The sequence below is a fragment of the Siniperca chuatsi genome, linkage group LG5, assembly GCF_020085105.1.
Source record: "Siniperca chuatsi isolate FFG_IHB_CAS linkage group LG5, ASM2008510v1, whole genome shotgun sequence".
NCBI classification, from domain to species: Eukaryota; Metazoa; Chordata; class Actinopteri; order Centrarchiformes; family Sinipercidae; genus Siniperca; species Siniperca chuatsi.
Genome location: NC_058046.1, coordinates 1,998,179 through 2,017,774, shown reverse-complemented (window position 1 = coordinate 2,017,774; position 19,596 = coordinate 1,998,179). Strand labels below are relative to the sequence as shown.

The following is a 19,596-nucleotide window of genomic DNA, read 5'->3' as shown; positions in this document are numbered from 1 at the left end:
TTTCTCACGCTTCTTTTGAATAAAATACAGTTTCTCTGGGAAAAGAAGGCGCTCTTCCTGAAAGTTTGGTTTATTTGCAGCAGCAGAGGGCAGAGTTGTAGCACCAGCTGCAGGATGTGAAGGAGAAGGAAATACAAAGAGGGACAGAGACAGTGGCGGAAGGACTCAGAGCCTTTACTGCAGTCAAAGTACTAACACTGTGAAAACACTCCCCGACAAGTGAAAGTCCTGCAGTCAAACCTCCCTGAAGTAAAAGTATAGAAGTGTTATCAGCTCACTGTGCAGTAAAACGCTCTTGTCAGTGTTTTATTATATCTGATGTTTCTGGATTCATATTCCTGCTGCATTCATGTGTGTGTTGCATTTTACTGCTGCAGATGTTTCAGGTTGAGCTCATTTTAACTGCTTTATATACTGTTGGGTAGTTTCATCTGCAGCAATGCATCATGGTCTATAAGGTCATCGTGTGTGTGTAGCGTTGCTGTCCTGTGAGAAGAGCACCTCAAACAGCAGATTTTGCACTGTGAGTATGGTGTTGCACAATTTCCTGGACTTTGTACTATATAATAATATGTACTGTTCCAAAAAAAGACACATCTTAAAGAGCTACCTGCGTGCACGAGGCCCACAGTGAGTCGGACATTGGTTTGAGCTTTACAGCTGATACCAGTAAGGAAGGCCCTGGGATGTGGTTGCAATCTTCTGAAGAAGTTTACTTTTGAGTTGAGAGTATCTTGTCACACATCTATTAGAAACACAAATCACTGTTCTAACATCTGGACAAACTGGTAATTATTGTCCTGAGCATTTCTCAGGACAGGCCCGTCACAGGAAGTTTCTGCTGCCCAGAGAAACTTCCTGTCTACGTCTACTTTCATCATGTTCACCATAACACTACATTCTCAAGTTCAGCCGAAGCGGTCTGAGATAGACAAAACACGTGGGTGTCTTTAGTACGAAGCTCCCTCTTTGTGCTTCAGCAAACAGTGTTTCCTTGCTGAGCTTCAGTGGAGGGATCCTAACACAAAGGTGGAACTTTGTACTAAACTTTGGAACATGACCTCTTGCGTTTGCTTCCTCAGACTGCTGGAGCAACGGGTGGGGGTCCTCCCGGTTGAGTAGCTTTTTCAGTTTTAGATCTAAAACTTCAAAACTACCCACAAAGCAAAGTTACAATCCTAAAGCTGACTCCCTGTCAACACAAAAAACAGGAGAAAAGGGAATGTAACTAAAATGGCAGCTCTCCTCTACGGGGCTTCCTGGCAAGGAGTTAAAGGAAGTTGTTAAGATACAAAAAACAGGTAACTAACTTAAAATAATTGATGAACTGAAATCGAACAGCACAATCACTTCCAACCTGACAACAACATGCAAAAGAGCTCTTCACTAGGTCCTGACAAAACAGCTCGCAGTACACAAACACTCTCTCCTCAGCCTTTCTGTAGGGATTGTGATTGGCTGCAGGTCCCCAAATTCACCAGGCAATAGCATGAGAGAGGAGGAGGAACTGAGGCCGAGGCCCACAGAGCCTGAAGAGCAACACAGCACATTTATCAGTCACACCTTCACATGTGGGGGGATGCAACATTATAGGCTCGTTTCCTCCACCAGTGCTGCAGTTGTCATGAAATGCATGCTGGGATACTTTTTAACCCCAACTTCACACAAAAGTCAGAATCCTGTAGAATGGGCAGAGCGCTTGCAGTCAGTTCAGTTCACTTCAGTACGCTTTATTGGCACGAGTGTAACAAAGACAATATCGCCAAAGCGTCGAGTAATAATAAGATTAAAAGAAAAAGAAAGAAAGCACAATTCATCTAAAACTATGAACACTTGCTCTGTGTGTGTGTATGTGTGTGTGTGTGAAAGACTGTGGAAGTGTGTGTTGATGTTGTAAGTGGATGTGTCCTGGGTGGTTGTGTATTTGGCATAAATCAGAAATCAGAAATACTTTATTGATCCCCGAGGGGAAACTTGCACACAGGAATAGAAGTACTAAGCAATCAAAATGTAATACACTATAATACAGTCAAGATAAATTAAGTACCAGGTGGCTATAAGTATAAAATTAAAATAAGTGTAAAGTACTGTTGCCAGTTGATGATAAGTATGTACTGTATTATAATACAATGTAATAATATAACTAATAAGTAATAGCGCATGTACTGTCAAGTTAAGTGTAGCTTATTAAGATGATAAAGATGATAATCATTACATTAATTACAAATCAAATCATGTATATTGGTCAGGTTTGAATAAACCAGATAAATCACGGGCCGACCAACCAGGTTGACTGATATATAAATAAATAAAAATCAATGAAAAAAGAATCGTAGAAAGGGTTTCAGTCGTAGTCATCTGGACACTGTTTTCAGAATCAAGACGTTTTGGCTCAAGTCATTCTCAATTGTGAAAATGGTCTGAGAACTCAGAAAGTTAAGCTACTCTGTGTTGCTTAAGACCTGCCCTCAGGGAGGAGTCTACCTGAGTGTCTGCTGTTTACCCTGCCTAGTTTCACCTGAAACTGACCTTCTTTTGTTTCCATGATGGCCCGGTAATGGAGGATTGGTTGGAAACAAAAGAAGGTCAGGAAGACTCCTCCCTGAGGGCAGGGCGTAAGCAACACAGAGTAGCTTAAATTTCTGAGTTCTCAGACCTTTTCCGCAATTGAGAATGACTTCCGGATGGGAGCCGAAACGTCTTGATTCTGAAAACAGTGTCCAGATGACTACGACTGAAACCCTTTCTACGATGGAACATTCCTGGACGAATGAAGGACTACATGAAAAAAGAAGTCGTATAGCTGTGTTTGTCAGGTTCCACTGGCTGTCCTCAGGTCGTGACATGAGGTGATACATTTTGCTGCAATCATCTCACATGTCCCCATGTAAATATGTCTGTTATGTTTTCAAATTTAGGGTGCATTTTTAATCTGTGTTGTTTCCTTCCAACATGCGATATAGTTTTCTTTTTGTTGGCTGATATTTTGCTTTGGTCTGATTGTGGTCCTGAGGCTGTCTGGTAGCACATTTGCTTTTTGTCTACATGTCCTTCATCAAATCATATGCCATTTTCAATGAGCCAATAGAAAAGGCCCTCGTGTCCGATGGAATCGAAAGCTTTTCTGAAATCAACAAAACAGGCGCAGACCTTTCTTTTCGTTCTGTTTCATTCTCGACCAGTTAAAGTGCAGGGTAAATATCGGGTCTGCTGTGCAGGAATTTGACATTTGTGTAAAACGTTGTCCTTGTGGACAATTCGTTTGTTAATGATGCTGCAGAATATTTTTCCCAGACTACTAGTGTCACAGATACCAGGTAGTTAATTGGGTCATATTTATCTCTATTTATGAATTGGGCTTATTAAACCTTTGTTGCAGATGTCTGGAAAGGTGCCAACTGATAGACTTGTACTGAATAGTTTGAGTACAGCCATTTTGATTTTATGGTCTGAGAATTTGATCAGTTCGTTGAGGATCAGTTCCACAAGCCTTTTTTGTTTTCAGGGATTGGATGCTTTCTATCTAGAGGGTTCTGGTGGTTTTCTCTCACTGCCTCCAGAGTTTTCCATTTAGTGTATATATTGTATTGATCATTGTAATATTACTGTACAATTCACTTTTCTATTCAGTCACTTGGAGCGTTCTAGACTAAACAGACTTTGATTGGGACAATATTTGGGTCGTGACTGATGACGTTTTGCAAATCCACGAGGACAGAAGTACAGACAGGACCTCAGAGAAAGGCCTTTGAACGTCTCTGGAGTGAAGTGCTGCCCCCCGCAGCAACATTTCCTCAGAAAACTGGCTCCAGTCAACACTTGTTTCAAACTTGCAGAAAAGTGGTAATCAAATAAACTTATGTGCATACATTGTTTTCATCACTCAAATTTAAAATCTTTCATTGTTTGAAAACAGTTTATTAAAATTCTTTTCCTAAAAGTGGCTATTTGATTTGTTTGTGGTGGTTTGTGCAACAGACAGCCCATATCTTTCTTGCCATCTTAAAAAGGGGGCCATCAATTCAGACTTGGCTCATATGCCTTATGTCAGTGCCGACTTGAACCATTTATGGGACAGATCCGTCTGCTATGTGGGTTAGAGACAATAAAGCTTCCTTTGACTGTACAGGGGATAATACATTACAAGCATATCAAATATGTAATTTAATAGTTTGATTTACCCATTTAAAATGATCTTGTGTGTTTTTTCAAATATCACAATTAACAATACAGGCAGAATTAATTCCAACACGTCAGATTGAGCGTGAGGAGAAGCTAAACCTGAAAGCCGGACCAGCTGGTATCCTCCCATTATTTATTTTTCTTGGCAACTCCACTCTCGCTGCCCCCAGTCCATTGGTGCAAACCTTGTATCAGTACCGTGTAATACCGTGTGATTCAGAGGGTGATAAAGAAGTTGACTCATGCATTGGATGAAGCATGGATCAGAGGTTAAGACAAGGGATACAAAGGGATCAGACAAGATAGCACGATATTTATTCTGAGGGAAACTGTTGTGCAACAGCAGCAGAAGGAAAGACTGCAAAATAAACAAACTATAAGAATAAAGATTATCAGTGAGGTGCAAAACCAAATATACACAATGTCAGAAATGTAATTCTTGTTCACCATGACGGTTTGGTACATTGCCCGCTTAACTGCTGACGCCTGTTGATCTTACGCTGCAACGTGTCAGTAAAACAACTGCCAACTTAAACATCCTGCAGACACAGAGCAACATGCATGTGAATTTAAGTCCAATTCACTTTCCTTTTAGCTCTGTGTTTGGTCTCCAGCAGCTCCTGAGGGAAATACAGCAGGTAAAATAAGTATTGAACATGTAATTTTTCTCTTTTTCTCTCCTAATTTTTCTTTTTAAATATATTTCTAAAGGTGCTATTGACATGAAATTTTCACCAGATGTTGGTAACAACTCATGAAATCCACACATGCAAAGAAATCTGACCATAGATGTCCATATATTAAGTTATGTGTTAAAATGTTAATGACACAGGGAAAAAGTATTGAACACATGAAGAAAGGGAGGTGCAAAAGGGCATGGGAAGCCAAGATAATCAGTAATTAGAAAGCAATCCTGCCCCTTGTCAGTGCAAATTAGTATCGGCTGGTTCAGTCCCACCTGATGGCCTCTAAAAAGGTGTCTCATCACCAAGGTGTCACAAAAGAGACATCTCATGATGGGTAAAAGCAAAGAGCTTGCAACCTTATTGTTGCAAAACATACTGATGGCATTGGTTACAGAAGGATTTCAAAACTTCTGAATGTTCCAGTGAGCACTGTTGGGGCCATAATCCGGAAGTGGAAAGAACATCATTTCACCACCATCTGGCCACGACCAGATGCTCCTGAGTGAAAAGAATTATCAGAAGAGTTGTTCAAGACAGCTTGTGGACAGCTTCAGAAGGACCTGGAATTAGCAAGTACAATTGTTTTGAAGAAAACGACAAGTAATGCACTCAGCCGCCGTGGCCTGTATGCACGCTCACCACGCAAGACTCCATTACTGAAGAAAAAGCATGTTGAAGCCTGTTTAAAGCTTGCTGCACAACATTTGGACAAGCCTGTGACATACTGGGAGAATATAGTCTGGTCAGATGAGACCAAAATTGAACTCTTTGGATGTCATGATACACACCGTGTTTGGAGGAGAAATGGCACTGCACATCACCCCCAAAACACCACACCAACAGTGAAGTTTGGAGGTGGAAACATCATGGTGTGTTTGTCAGCATACGGTACTGGCAAACTTCATGTAATTGAAGGAAGGATGAATGGGAAAATGTACAGAGACATTCTTGATAAAGATCTGCTGCCATCTACCAGGATGATGAAGATGAAACGAGGGTGGACATTTCAGCAAGACAATGATCCGAAACACACAGCCAAGGAAACTCTGTTGGTTTCAGAGAAGGAAAATATAGCTGCTGAATGGTCCTGCCAATCACCTGAGGTCAGAGTTCATAGAAGAGATTTGAAGACTGTTTGTGTGGAAGAACGGGCCAAAATCACACTTCAGCAATGCATGCAACTCGTTGCTCCATACAGGAGGCATCTTGAAGCAGTCATTACCAACAAAGGCTTTTGTAGTAGTCTTCTTCTTTTCCTTTCGGCTGTTCCCTTTCAGGGGTCGCCACAGTGAATCATGTTCCTCCATCTAACCCTGTCCTCTGCATCCTCTTCACTCACACCAATTAGCTTCATGTCCTCTCTCACTACATCCATAAATCTCCTCTTTGGTCTTCCTCTAGATCTCCTGCCTGGCAGCTCCAACCTCAGCATCCTTCTACCAATATATTCACAGTCTCTCCTCTGAACATGTCAAAACCACCTCAATCTGGCCTCTCTGACTTTATCTCTGAAACATCTAACATGAGCTGTCCCTCTGATGTACTCATTCCTGATCCTGTCCATCCTCGTCACTCCAAAAGAGAACCTCAACATCTTAAGCTCTGCTACCTCCGGCTCTGCCTCTTGTCTTTTCTTCAGTGCCACTGTCTCTAAGCTGTACAACATCGCTGGTCTCACCACCGTCTTGAACACCTTTCCTTTCATTCTTGCTGATACTCTTTTATCACACAACACACCTGACATTTTTCTCCACCCGTTCCAACCTGCTTGCACTCGCCTCTTCACCTCTTTTCCACTGTCTCCATTGCTCTGAACCGTTGACCCTAAGTACTTAAAGTCCTGCACCTTCTTCACCTCTGCTCCCTGTAACCTCACCATTCCACCTGGGTCCCTCCCATTGACACACATGTATTCTCCATCAGCATCCTCAAAGCAAATAGTGCATCTGTTGTACTCTTTCTAGGCATGAAACCATATTGCTGCTCACAAATGCTCACCTCTGCCCTTAGCCTAGCTTCCACTACTCTTTCCCACAACCCTTGTTCTTAAAAATTGCCACCAGTACACTTCTCCTCCATTCCTCGGGCATCCTCTCACTCTCCAAGATCTTATTAAACAAACTAGAGAAACTCAGAAACTCTACTGCCACCTCTCCAAGACACTTCCATACCTCCACAGGTATGTCATCAGGACCAACTGCCTTTCCACTCTTCAACGTCCTCTTCAACATCCTCCTCACTTCACTTTTGGTCTTGCTACCTTCACCTTACACTGCATCTCCCTGTACTCCTGTGTACTCTCTTCAGTCCTCTCAGTGTCCCACTTCTTTTTAGCTAACCTCTTTCTCTGTATACACTCCTGAACTTCCTCGTTCCACCACCAAGTCTCCTTGTCCACTTTCCTCTTGCCAGATGACACACCAAGTACCCTCCTACCTTTCTCCCTGATCACAGTAGCTGTAGTGGTCCAGTCATCTGGGAGCACTTCCTGACCACCCAGAGTCTTTCTCAGCTCCTCCCTGAAAACTACACGACATTCTTCCTTTTTCAACTTCCACCACTTCGTTCTCTGCTCTGCCTTTGTCCTCTTCATCTTCCTCACCACCAGAGACATTTTACACACTACCATCCTGTGTTGTCTGGCTACACTCTCCCCTACCACTACTTTACAGTCACTGTTCTCTTTCAGATTACAACGTCTACACAAGATGTAGTCCACCTGAGTACTTCTACCTCCGCTCTTATATGTCACCCTATGTTCCTGCTTCTTCTGGAAGAAAGTGTTCACTACAGCCATTTCCATCCTCTTTGCAAAGTCTACCACAATCTGTCCTTCTGCGTTCCTGTCCTGAAGACCAAACCTGCCCATCACATTCTCATCACCTCTGTTCCCTTCACCTACATGCCCATTGAAATCTGCACCAATCACCACTCTCTCACCTCTGGGGATGCTCTGCATCACTTCATCTAACTCACTCCAGAATTTCTCCTTCTCTTCTAACTCACATCCTACCTGTGGGGCATAACCACTCACAACATTGAACATCACCCCTTCAATTTCCAGCTTCAGACTCATCAACCTGTCTGATACTCTTTTCACCTCTAGAACATTCCTCACAAACTCGTCTTTCAGGATAACTCCTACTCCGTTTCTCTTCCTATCTGACCCATGGTAGAACAACTTGAACCCTGCTCCTAAGCTCCTAGCCTTGCTACCTTTCCACCTGGTCTCCTGGACACACAGTATTTCCACCTTCCTTCTCTGCATCATGTCAATCAACTCTCTAGCCTTCCCTGTCATAGTCCCAACATTCAAAGTCCCTACTGTCAGTCCTACATTCTTAGCTTTCCTCTTCTCTCTCTGCCTACGAACACACCTTCCTCCTCTCCTTCTTCGTCTTTGACCAACAGTAGTTCAATTTCCACCGGTACCCTGTGGGTCAACAGCACCGGTGGCGGCCTTTGTTAACCCGGGCCCCGACCGATCCGGTATGGAAGTCATTTTCACAATTTGCATTTTTAATTTGGCATGTGCTTTACGTCAGATGCCATTCCTGACACAACCCTCTGCATTTATCCAGACTTGGGACTGGCACAAGAAGACACTGGCTTGTGCCCCCTTGTGGTTGCATTTAAAGGATTTTGTAGTAGTATTATATGAATTTCAGTAAGCGTGTTCAATACTTTATCCCTGTGTCATTAACATTATAACTTAATTTATGGACATCTATGGTTTGATTTCTCTGCATGTGTGGATTTCATGAGTTGATACCAACATCTGGTGAAAATTTCATGTCAATAGCACCTTTAGAAATATATTTACTGAGAAAAATGGTGACATGTTCAATACTTATTTTACCTGCTGTATCTGGCTCTTCAGCTGCTAAATGCTCCACTGTGTTCACCAGCTGCTCCCTGACTGCGTCTGTCTGCTGTTTGCTGCTGAGCAGCTCGTGTTCAGCAGCTTTTTCTCTGGAAACATTTGGAAACAAGGTTAGAAAAAACCAAAACGATGCACTAAAAGTCTAAGCGCTCTCACTATGACCTATGTCACATCACACGCAGTGATTGATCAGTGTAGCCACAATACATTTGCATTCAAGTGTGTAATTCTGTGTGATACTGGTGTCCCTGGAGTTCTCAAGAACTAGAGCCGTTATTAATTAATGATTGTATATAAGATCCATCTTTGCTACACTATCATCAGCAAACACCATCACCATCATGGAAGTCCAGTCAGCCCTCACGGATGTCACGGCTTGTGTGCTGTTCTGTCTCACGCCTTTGCAGAAGTGAAGGAAGTCTGCTTTACTGTCAAAGCACTGAGCAAATGTTTTCTATTGGAAGTTATTTAAGCTTAGGTTTACGCTGTTTGTGTTGGGCTGCTGTCAGCTGAGCTATGGGCAATATGAGCGACTGAATCAGGGCGTTGGCAGGTATCACCATCACTAGATAAATACCAGAGAACAAACAATTAGTCATTTGTCCTGTCATAAAAAAACAATTAAAAGTTTCCCTGGAACTGAAGGCAGAAGGCAGATTGATTTTAGATTTGCATTTCTGTCTGTATGTTTTCAGTGTGTGTGGCCTCACGTCCTGGCTTTGTAACTAACTGTATTTAAGAGCCGGTCTTTGTCTTGTTCAGCAGCTCCACACAGGACGGCTGAAGCTACGCGCTGTAACTGAGAAGGACGAAGAGAAGATCATTCTGCAGCAGGTCTTCTATAAACTCATCTTCTTTCTTTTTTGAAAGTCCTGGCAGTATCAGTGTAAGTCATCTGCTCCCTGCTGAAGTATGAGTAACATGCCTGTCTCTCTTAATGAAAGGACATCATCATCTCTCACATCTGCCACATCTCTACCATGAAGATGCTGACTGTGTCCGTGTTTGTATGTGCCATGATGGCTCTGACTCGAGCTACTCGTGAGTATTTACTGGCATTTCTGAAGTACGTGTATTTTACTTGAGTATTTACATTTTCGGCTTCTTTCTACTTCACTACATTCAGAGTGAAATGTTGTACTTTTGACTCCACTGCATTTACTGTATCTGTCAGCTATAGTTATTACTTACTTTACAAATGAAGATTTTGTGTCAGCTTTTCATGAGCTGTTTTCAACTTTATGATTCTATATTTTTCAGACAAGGTTTTTAAATGGTTCATTTAGCTGAAGAAGTAGGATCATTTTTTAAACCCATAAAGGAACACAAAAATTCAAAATGACAAAATTTGTAGTTACATACATGGGACAGCATAGATGCATTGTTATTGATTAAACTACACAGCAGTACATAAAGTAGATAGAATTAACTCCACCTCACCCAGCTACAAGATTAAAATGTTGCTTAAACATGAATGCATCATAATTATAATCCAATAATATATTCTATTAGCCTATAATATAGCTGCTATCTATCTATAATAATACTGTATCAAGGGTAATTCTGGATTATTACATTACTTTTGATACTTCATGTCCATCTTGCTGATAATACTTGTGTTTTTACTTAAATAAAACTTTTAATGCAGGACTTACACTTGTAACAGATTATTTTCATATTGTATTATCATTACTTTTACTAAAAGGAACAGTTAGACATTTTTAGAAATACTCTTATTCACTTTCTTGCTGAGAGTTCGACGAGAAGCTTGATGTCACTCTCATGTTTGTACGCTAAATATGAAGCTACAGCGATTACCCGATTAGCTTAGCATTGAGACAGCTAGCCTGGCTTTATCCAATGTTTACAAAATACCAGTACCTCAAAAGCACATTCATTTACGCGTTAGGTCTTGTTTGTTTAATCCCTAAAAAAAGTATACAAATAATGTTTTACAGGGTTATGTGCCGGATAGCTGGGGCTAGCTGTTTCCAGTTAATCTAAGCTAACATGAGCTTCATATTTAAGAGACATGAGAGTGGTTTCCACCTTTTCATCTAAGTCTCTGCCAGAAAGTGAATAAGAGTGTTTCCCAAAATGTCAAACTATTCCTTTAAGTAAAGGATGTGCGTGCTTCCTCCACCACTGCTCACTGGTGTGTCAAACTGTCCTTCCAGCTCTTCCAGAAACAGAAGACGAGCCTGTGACACAGGAAATTATGGTTGATCGTGAGTGTATATTTCCTCAGATTTGTAATGACGTGAACATACAGTGGTGTGCAAAAGTGTTTGCCCCCTTCCTGATTTCTTATTTTTTTTGCATGTTTATCACACTTGAATGTTTCAGATCATCAAACAAATTTAAATATTAGTCAAAGATAACACATGTAAACACAAAATGCAGTTTTTAAATGAAGGCTGTTATTATTAAGGGAAAACAAAATCCAAACCTACATGGCCCTGTGTGAAAAAGTGATTGCCCCCTAAACCTAATAACTGGTTGGGCCACCCTTAGCAGCAACAACTGCAATCAAGGGTTTGCGATAACTTCCAATGAGTCTTTTACAGCGCTGTGGAGGAATTTTTGCCCACTCGTCTTTGCAGAATTGTTGTAATTCAGCCACATTGGAGGGTTTTCAAGCATGAACTGCCTTTTTAAGTTTCCCAAAATGTCAAACTATTCCTTTAAGTAAAGGATGTGTGTGCTTCCTCTACCACTGCTCACTGGTGTGTCAAACTGTCCTTCCAGCTCTTCCAGAAACAGAAGACGAGCCTGTGACACAGGAAATTATGGTTGATCGTGAGTGTATATTTCCTCAGATTTGTAATGACGTGAACATACAGTGGTGTGCAAAAGTGTTTGCCCCCTTCCTGATTTCTTATTTTTTTTGCATGTTTATCACACTTGAATGTTTCAGATCATCAAACAAATTTAAATATTAGTCAAAGATAACACATGTAAACACAAAATGCAGTTTTTAAATGAAGGCTGTTATTATTAAGGGAAAACAAAATCCAAACCTACATGGCCCTGTGTGAAAAAGTGATTGCCCCCTAAACCTAATAACTGGTTGGGCCACCCTTAGCAGCAACAACTGCAATCAAGGGTTTGCGATAACTTCCAATGAGTCTTTTACAGCGCTGTGGAGGAATTTTTGCCCACTCGTCTTTGCAGAATTGTTGTAATTCAGCCACATTGGAGGGTTTTCAAGCATGAACTGCCTTTTTAAGTTTCCCAAAATGTCAAACTATTCCTTTAAGTAAAGGATGTGTGTGCTTCCTCTACCACTGCTCACTGGTGTGTCAAACTGTCCTTCCAGCTCTTCCAGAAACAGAGGACGAGCCTGTGACACAGGACATTATGGTTGATCGTGAGTGTATATTTCCTCAGATTTGTAATGATGTGAATATAAATACAATGAAATAACAATAAAATAAATAAAAGAGCAGATATCTATAATAACTGCTATGTCAAATTGTCCAGTTTATACAGATGGAGACATCTGGACTCCAGTTCCAACTCCAGTAATAGGTTGGTGTATATATACTTTTAGGTACTTACAAAAATGCAACACACTTTGTCAAAATGTTTTCCTGAGAGAGAAAAACTGCCTCTACATATTCTTGTAACTCCCCTGGTGACTCGATATTAACCTCTTGTCTGTATTTGTCTTCAGATGAACCCTGGCTTCCATCTTGTCCTGATGGTTGGACTACATTCAGTATTCGTTGTCTCCGCTACGTTGCAGAAAGCATGACTTGGGATGAAGCTCAGGTAATCCGGATGATTCTTTATTCAAAGCAGAACGTTTCTACACTAAGTTAACTCTGTATTTACTTGGTTAATTGGCATCTTCTGTCGATGTCCTATTACTAAGGTTGCTTTTCTTGGCGACATCACTCTGTCTGTTTGTCTCCACTGTAGGAAAACTGCCGGTCCATGGATGGAAACCTTGTATTTGTAGGCGACGCTGAGTCCTTTGATGACGTTCATGAGCTGATTCAGAGTGCCGGCGATAATTCTGGAAACATATGGGTTGGAGGCTGTGATACAGAGGTATATACTATTACACGAGGTTTGACAGCTTTTTAAACAATATTCAATTCATTCATTTTAATCCAAGTAATATCTTAGATAGTAATATAGCAATGTATTATATTATATTTTGCCTCACAGGATCTTTCTTGGTCCTGGAGTTTTTATGACTGGACATCTGATGAGCGTGAGCACTTCTGTTTTCAACCCTCTGGAGGTAAATCAATCCGAGTATCAAATCAGTTCATGGTTATCCATACACAGTATTGCATTATCTAATATGGTTTTGACATTGATGAGTAACTTACTGATGCAGCTGTAAATTTAAGTCATATGAGAATTACACACCACAGTGGTTTCTGCCTGAAACTGTGTGTGGCGATGCCGTTGTGCAGAACAATGTCATTTCCCCTGGAATATTTCCATAGTCTTTGTACATAGTGATGCATCATCAGATAGGTTAAGGTCTTCGTTTGTGTTGAGCTCACTGACTCCTGTGTTTTTGGCACTTACAGAAAACGTGTCGGGGTGCTTGAATGAAATGCAGTGCGATTCTCATCTCCCATCAGTCTGCAGCGTTATTCTCATGTGATTCCTGGGCTGAAACAGAGGCATGATCCGTCTGGAAAAAGCACAAACACTGGCCGATGTGTATTTCTGCCATCACTCTCATATATAACCTGAAGCCTCGGAATCTCATTTGACATCTCTCTTTCTTTTCTATTGCTATAACGCTACGAAGGAGGATCGAAGCGACAAGTGACATAAACTGGCTGGATGGTCTCTGAGGCTTTGTGCCTTTAATAAGAGCAGACTGAATGAGTTATGAAAAGAAGGATTTTAGCATGGCTTTACTCTGCAGCGTGAACTGTTCTTTCTTGTCTTGTGCAAATTAAAAAGCTTAAGCACTGAAAAAGGCCGATGGTCTGTGAGTCTGTGTTAAATCTTCTGTTTATATGGGTATAATCTTCCTGAATTTCTACCAAATTTTCACCATAACTCTGCAGTACTGTATGTGGTGACAATTTTTATCCTGCAAAATATGACAGAACTTCAATTATGGTGTTACACACTTTTCAGGTCTTGTTTCAACAAAACTACTTATTCAAGAGGAAATATGTCAGGCACTGTTTCACCGGTAGTAAATGTTCTGCTGCTCAAATGGGAAATATGCTGAATTTGATACAAGACAACAAAAATACACACAAAAAGGGAACATTTGAAAAATGTCACCCCTGATTTTTGAGAATGGTCAGCGTGTTGCTGACCATGCTGTCCGACACACAGTGCTGCAGGCGCACGTGCTGTGGTCTGCCAGTCAGGTAGTCCACAATCCAGGACACGAGGGGGGCATCCACATGCATCGCTGCCAGCTTCTCACCCAGCAGGGCTGGCCGGATGGTGTTGAAAGTACTGGAGAGTGGGGGGGGGATAATTGGGCAATAGTAGTGTGAAGAGGGCCGTTGCCAAGCCAGTGATGCTCTTCACGCCACTCCAGACCTCTCTCATGTTGTTCTGCTGGAGTTTCCGCTCCAGCTTCCTCCTGTACTTCTCCTTGGCCTCCCTGATCTTCACCTTCAGTTATAAAGCTTTCAGCCTTTATATTAGTTTTTTTCTCCTTTTGATTCTTTTTTGTCATTGTCTGTTATAATGTTTTCAGAACACATCTGGAGAAAACTTATTATTTTCTGATCTTAATCTCTTATCTCACAGAGCTGACAAACCACTTTCTAAGGATCACAGAATAATAATTTTCTCTAATAATAATAATAATTTTAATAATTATCTCAATACTTCTTCCACCACTGCATTTCATATGCAGAGGTGGGTGGTAACGAGTTACATTGAACCTTAAAGATGGGTGGCATTTTACTCTGAAGGTTTAAGGTGAAAGGGTTGAAAATCAAAAATTCAGGTGAAGACTTGTCCATGAATTTGATCCTATCTTTAAATTCTGACAACTTTTAACCTATTTCATTAAATGTGTAGTGAAGACAAAAAAAGATTTCTTAACTGTGATATCAACCAGCCAGAACCGAGTGATGTTACAGAAGAGTGCAACCAGATTATGACTGAATTGCATGAATTTTAATTGTCATCCTCATATTCACAAATCTGAATAATAAGTATGTTAAAAAATGTTATTTAATAAAACAATATAAAATCTTTCATCTGTGAGGAGAAGCTGAATTGATTGGTCACAATCATTGGGTTGACTGTCACCTGCTAGGACAACACAACATTAAACATACAAGCAGTCATTAGCACAAGAGGCCACCAACTCATTAGTTTGGTGTTATTTCATTTTTATATAGGCTCAGTAATTTCCTAAAACAGCACTGTAGTTTAAATCAAACATTAGTCACTTGTTGGGGACGATTTTCAGCAGTGGATTAATCCACATTTTGTGCTCTAGTGAGTTTACTTTAAAAAAATACCCCAAATGTTTTAAAGTGAATGGGAATACACAACTTATTTCTAGAAATAAATAACAGTGATTTCGCCCCAGTGAACGCCCAGTGCTCTCTGGTTTTTGTTCTTGGTGTGTTTCTCTTTTAGCCACAAACTGGGGATCTTTTCGTTCACTTTGAGATTCGATCTTCTCCTCCATTGTCCACAGTAGTCTCTTCCTGTCTTCCTGCCATAAGCGGTACACCTTCTCCTTCTCCTTCCATCACGACCTGGAATCCTGTGTTATCACTCTTAGATGTGACTGCCTTTTCTTCATCGGTCTGTTCAGGTCCATCCTCGTGGCTCCTCCTCTTGTTTTCTGTGTGAATAGAGAAGCAGGAGAAACCGGTGAAGTTTGTAATGAAATGTTCTGTTAGTGTTTTGTAATGGCATGAAACTGAAGAAACTTAAAAAATTACAAGACTGAAAATGATTTGAAAAAGGACACTACTGAAAACATCAGCTGGTGAAATTTTAAGTATTACAGAATATCAGTTCATTTCAAAATAACACAAAATAATATTATCTTCTGACAGTTTCATTGATGATATGAGAGTACATTTCCACCAAAACCAAACTTTAATAGCACCAGATGAAATTAAACTCAAAAATCAGTCAAAAAATGTGTGACTTACTGAATTTCTTTTTTCTCCATTTCTACACAACAAAGACAACAGCAGGAATAGACACCAAAGCAGCAAAGCCAATAGTTGAGCCCATAATAAAATACAGACTACCGGGAGTACCAGGGGTACCGGGGGTACCACGAGTACCAGTGGTATCAGGAGTACCAGTGGTGCCAGGAGTACAGGGAGTACTGGGTACTATGAAGAAATGATAAAACACAGAACGGCATGTTCATATTAACTGTCTAGCTAAGTGATCACATCATTAGCTTATAAACAATATTCACCTGGAACATGGATGTGTGTGTCTACTGGAGCTTTGGGGCTTGTTTCACTATTACCCACATGGCTGTGGTGGAGGAAGCATTCAGATCCTTTACTGCAGTAAAAGTACTAATACCACACTGTGAAAATACTCCACTACAAGTAAAAGTCCTGCATTGAAAATGTTACTTGAGTAAAAGTATGTAAGTATAATCAGTGCGGGGCGCTGCTTTGTTGTAAAGTTCAGAGTCGGACACACTGTGGGTGGTAGGAAAGGTGGAGTTGAAGAGCTAGCAACTGCACAAGCACAGTTTCTGTAATAAACCTAGATTTGGTTGCCGATGTAGCCGACAGAACACACATTAACAACATAACAAATTTACAAAGTGTGTCCATGAGCACCTTCACTGTCACAATGAACCGAACGCCGACTGAAATCTGTAACTCTGACCAGGATAAAATTAGTGACAGGAAAGTTACACAGACTCTGGTCTGAAGACAAGACATGGCCCTGTTCGGATGTCATACTGTAACCTTAATTGTTTTTGGTTTACTTTCAGTTCCAACATTTCCTATTAATAACATTATCAAACAAGATTTATTATCCTTAAATCTGAAAACCAGCAGAAATCTGTCAACAGAACATGCACACACACACAGGTCACAGTAGGGGAACTGAATCAGTGATCCTCGTTGTGGAAAACCTTTCACCACTAAGCTTTTTACACCACACTATATTTCAGACATGATGTGTCCCCCTCACTTTTAAGGTTTTAGTTTGATTTGCTCACTAAAATCTCTCTAAACAGAATCCGACGCCATGATCCAGAGGAGAGAAGAGAGATGTTGATAAAAATGTTCATCTAAGTAGTTTTCAAGAATCACTGTTCCTTCACAGTAAGTAGGCAGCAGCAGGTGATATAAGTTTTTTCTTTTGCCCCGGGTTTTGCCTCTCAGGCTATATAGAGGCTCTGGAGGAGATTATTCCTGCAGCCAGAGAGGAACACCTGCAGGAACTACTCAGGGCTGTAAACACACTGTACACTCCTGTGCACTGCAGTTTGTTCTAGAAAACTATTTAATGTATGTTATTATTTATAGTCAGTATTCTCCTAAAAAAACACTATTGAACACCAATCAAAGATAAGGCAGTAAAGGACAGAGCAGTTTGTAGTAAAGAAGCAAATACAATATTTATCTGTCATAAAGTACTATATCAGTTCTCTATCAAGGAACACTTTTTGATATTAGACAACTATTCATTTGAAAAGCCTGATAACAAATTCCATTAGGTGCACAGAGGAGACCCTTAATGTTAGTAAAAAAACAAGATTTGATATGTTATAAAGTCGAAGCCAAGCACATGATACACAGCAGTTATTAAGCTGTCTGCATACCTGCTGTCTGTGTCTGAAAGTCTCCTGCAGGCGCGCCTCGGTCAAAGGTGTGTGTGTGTGTGTGTGTGTGTGGGGGGGGGGGTCTTCTTCCGGTCACCTGGAACAAAAGGCGTGAGTAGCCTAATGAGTTCAGGGGGCAACGTAAAATGATGTCATATATTTTGTCATTAATATAAGATATTAACATTGGTGAGCTTTTTCTTTTCTCACGCTTCTTTTGAATAAAATACAGTTTCTCTGGGAAAAGAAGGCGCTCTTCCTGAAAGTTTGGTTTATTTGCAGCAGCAGAGGGCAGAGTTGTAGCACCAGCTGCAGGATGTGAAGGAGAAGGAAATACAAAGAGGGACAGAGACAGTGGCGGAAGGACTCAGAGCCTTTACTGCAGTCAAAGTACTAACACTGTGAAAACACTCCCCGACAAGTGAAAGTCCTGCAGTCAAACCTCCCTGAAGTAAAAGTATAGAAGTGTTATCAGCTCACTGTGCAGTAAAACGCTCCTGTCAGTGTTTTATTATATCTGATGTTTCTGGATTCATATTCCTGCTGCATTCATGTGTGTGTTGCATTTTACTGCTGCAGATGTTTCAGGTTGAGCTCATTTTAACTGCTTTATATACTGTTGGGTAGTTTCATCTGCAGCAATGCATCATGGTCTATAAGGTCATCGTGTGTGTGTAGCGTTGCTGTCCTGTGAGAAGAGCACCTCAAACAGCAGATTTTGCACTGTGAGTATGGTGTTGCACAATTTCCTGGACTTTGTACTATATAATAATATGTACTGTTCCAAAAAAAGACACATCTTAAAGAGCTACCTGCGTGCACGAGGCCCACAGTGAGTCGGACATTGGTTTGAGCTTTACAGCTGATACCAGTAAGGAAGGCCCTGGGATGTGGTTGCAATCTTCTGAAGAAGTTTACTTTTGAGTTGAGAGTATCTTGTCACACATCTATTAGAAACACAAATCACTGTTCTAACATCTGGACAAACTGGTAATTATTGTCCTGAGCATTTCTCAGGACAGGCCCATCACAGGAAGTTTCTGCTGCCCAGAGAAACTTCCTGTCTACGTCTACTTTCATCATGTTCACCATAAAACTACATTCTCAAGTTCAGCCGAAGCGGTCTGAGATAGACAAAACACGTGGGTGTCTTTAGTACGAAGCTCCCTCTTTGTGCTTCAGCAAACAGTGTTTCCTTGCTGAGCTTCAGTGGAGGGATCCTAACACAAAGGTGGAACTTTGTACTAAACTTTGGAACATGCCCTCTTGCTTTTGCTTCCTCAGACTGCTGGAGCAACGGGTGGGGGTCCTCCCGGTTGAGTAGCTTTTTCAGTTTTAGATCTAAAACTTCAAAACTACCCACAAAGCAAAGTTACAATCCTAAAGCTGACTCCCTGTCAACACAAAAAACAGGAGAAAAGGGAATGTAACTAAAATGGCAGCTCTCCTCTACGGGGCTTCCTGGCAAGGAGTTAAAGGAAGTTGTTAAGATACAAAAAACAGGTAACTAACTTAATAACTTAATAATTGATGAACTGAAATTGAACAGCACAATCACTTCCAACCTGACAACAACATGCAAAAGAGCTCTTCACTAGGTCCTGACAAAACAGCTCGCAGTACACAAACACTCTCTCCTCAGCCTTTCTGTAGGGATTGTGATTGGCTGCAGGTCCCCAAATTCACCAGCCAATAGCATGAGAGAGGAGGAGGAACTGAGGCCGAGGCCCACAGAGCCTGAAGAGCAGCACAGCACATTTATCAGTCACACCTTCACATGTGGGGGGATGCAACATTATAGGCTCGTTTCCTCCACCAGTGCTGCAGTTGTCATGAAATGCATGCTGGGATACTTTTTAACCCCAACTTCACACAAAAGTCAGAATCCTGTAGAATGGGCAGAGCGCTTGCAGTCAGTTCAGTTCACTTCAGTACGCTTTATTGGCACGAGTGTAACAAAGACAATATCGCCAAAGCATCGAGTAATAATAAGATTAAAAGAAAAGGAAAGAAAGCACAATTCATCTAAAACTATGAACACTTGCTCTGTGTGTGTGTGTGTGTGTGTGTGT

At 41.0% G+C, this 19,596-nt stretch overlaps 1 protein-coding gene and 1 long non-coding RNA gene across 4 annotated transcripts; one reads left to right on the top strand and one right to left on the bottom strand.

Annotated features, from left to right (window-relative positions):
* Positions 1 to 9,406: 9,406 nt before the first annotated feature.
* LOC122876816 (type-2 ice-structuring protein-like) lies at positions 9,407 to 13,702 on the top strand. 3 transcript variants are annotated; one of them, XM_044197572.1, is made up of 10 exons: positions 9,407 to 9,585; positions 9,696 to 9,792; positions 10,929 to 10,979; positions 11,500 to 11,550; positions 12,071 to 12,121; positions 12,235 to 12,282; positions 12,428 to 12,525; positions 12,676 to 12,807; positions 12,928 to 13,003; positions 13,302 to 13,702. In XM_044197572.1, the coding sequence occupies exons 2-10, from the start codon at positions 9,732 to 9,734 to the stop codon at positions 13,376 to 13,378; spliced, it is 645 nt and encodes a 214-aa protein (XP_044053507.1). In that variant the 5' UTR covers positions 9,407 to 9,585; positions 9,696 to 9,731; the 3' UTR covers positions 13,379 to 13,702. The 3 variants fall into 3 exon arrangements, with proteins under 3 accessions (XP_044053507.1, XP_044053508.1, XP_044053509.1); XM_044197573.1 differs by lacking the exon at positions 11,500 to 11,550 and having other exon boundaries at positions 9,425 to 9,585; XM_044197574.1 differs by lacking the exons at positions 10,929 to 10,979; positions 11,500 to 11,550 and having other exon boundaries at positions 9,425 to 9,585.
* Positions 13,703 to 14,317: 615 nt separating this feature from the next.
* Positions 14,318 to 17,576, bottom strand: LOC122876817. The gene is made up of 3 exons (XR_006378138.1): positions 17,525 to 17,576; positions 15,873 to 16,061; positions 14,318 to 15,556 (listed from the first exon to the last, which is right to left on the bottom strand). It is a non-coding gene; the product is annotated as an uncharacterized LOC122876817 (long non-coding RNA).
* Between the last annotated feature and the right edge of the window lie 2,020 nt (positions 17,577 to 19,596).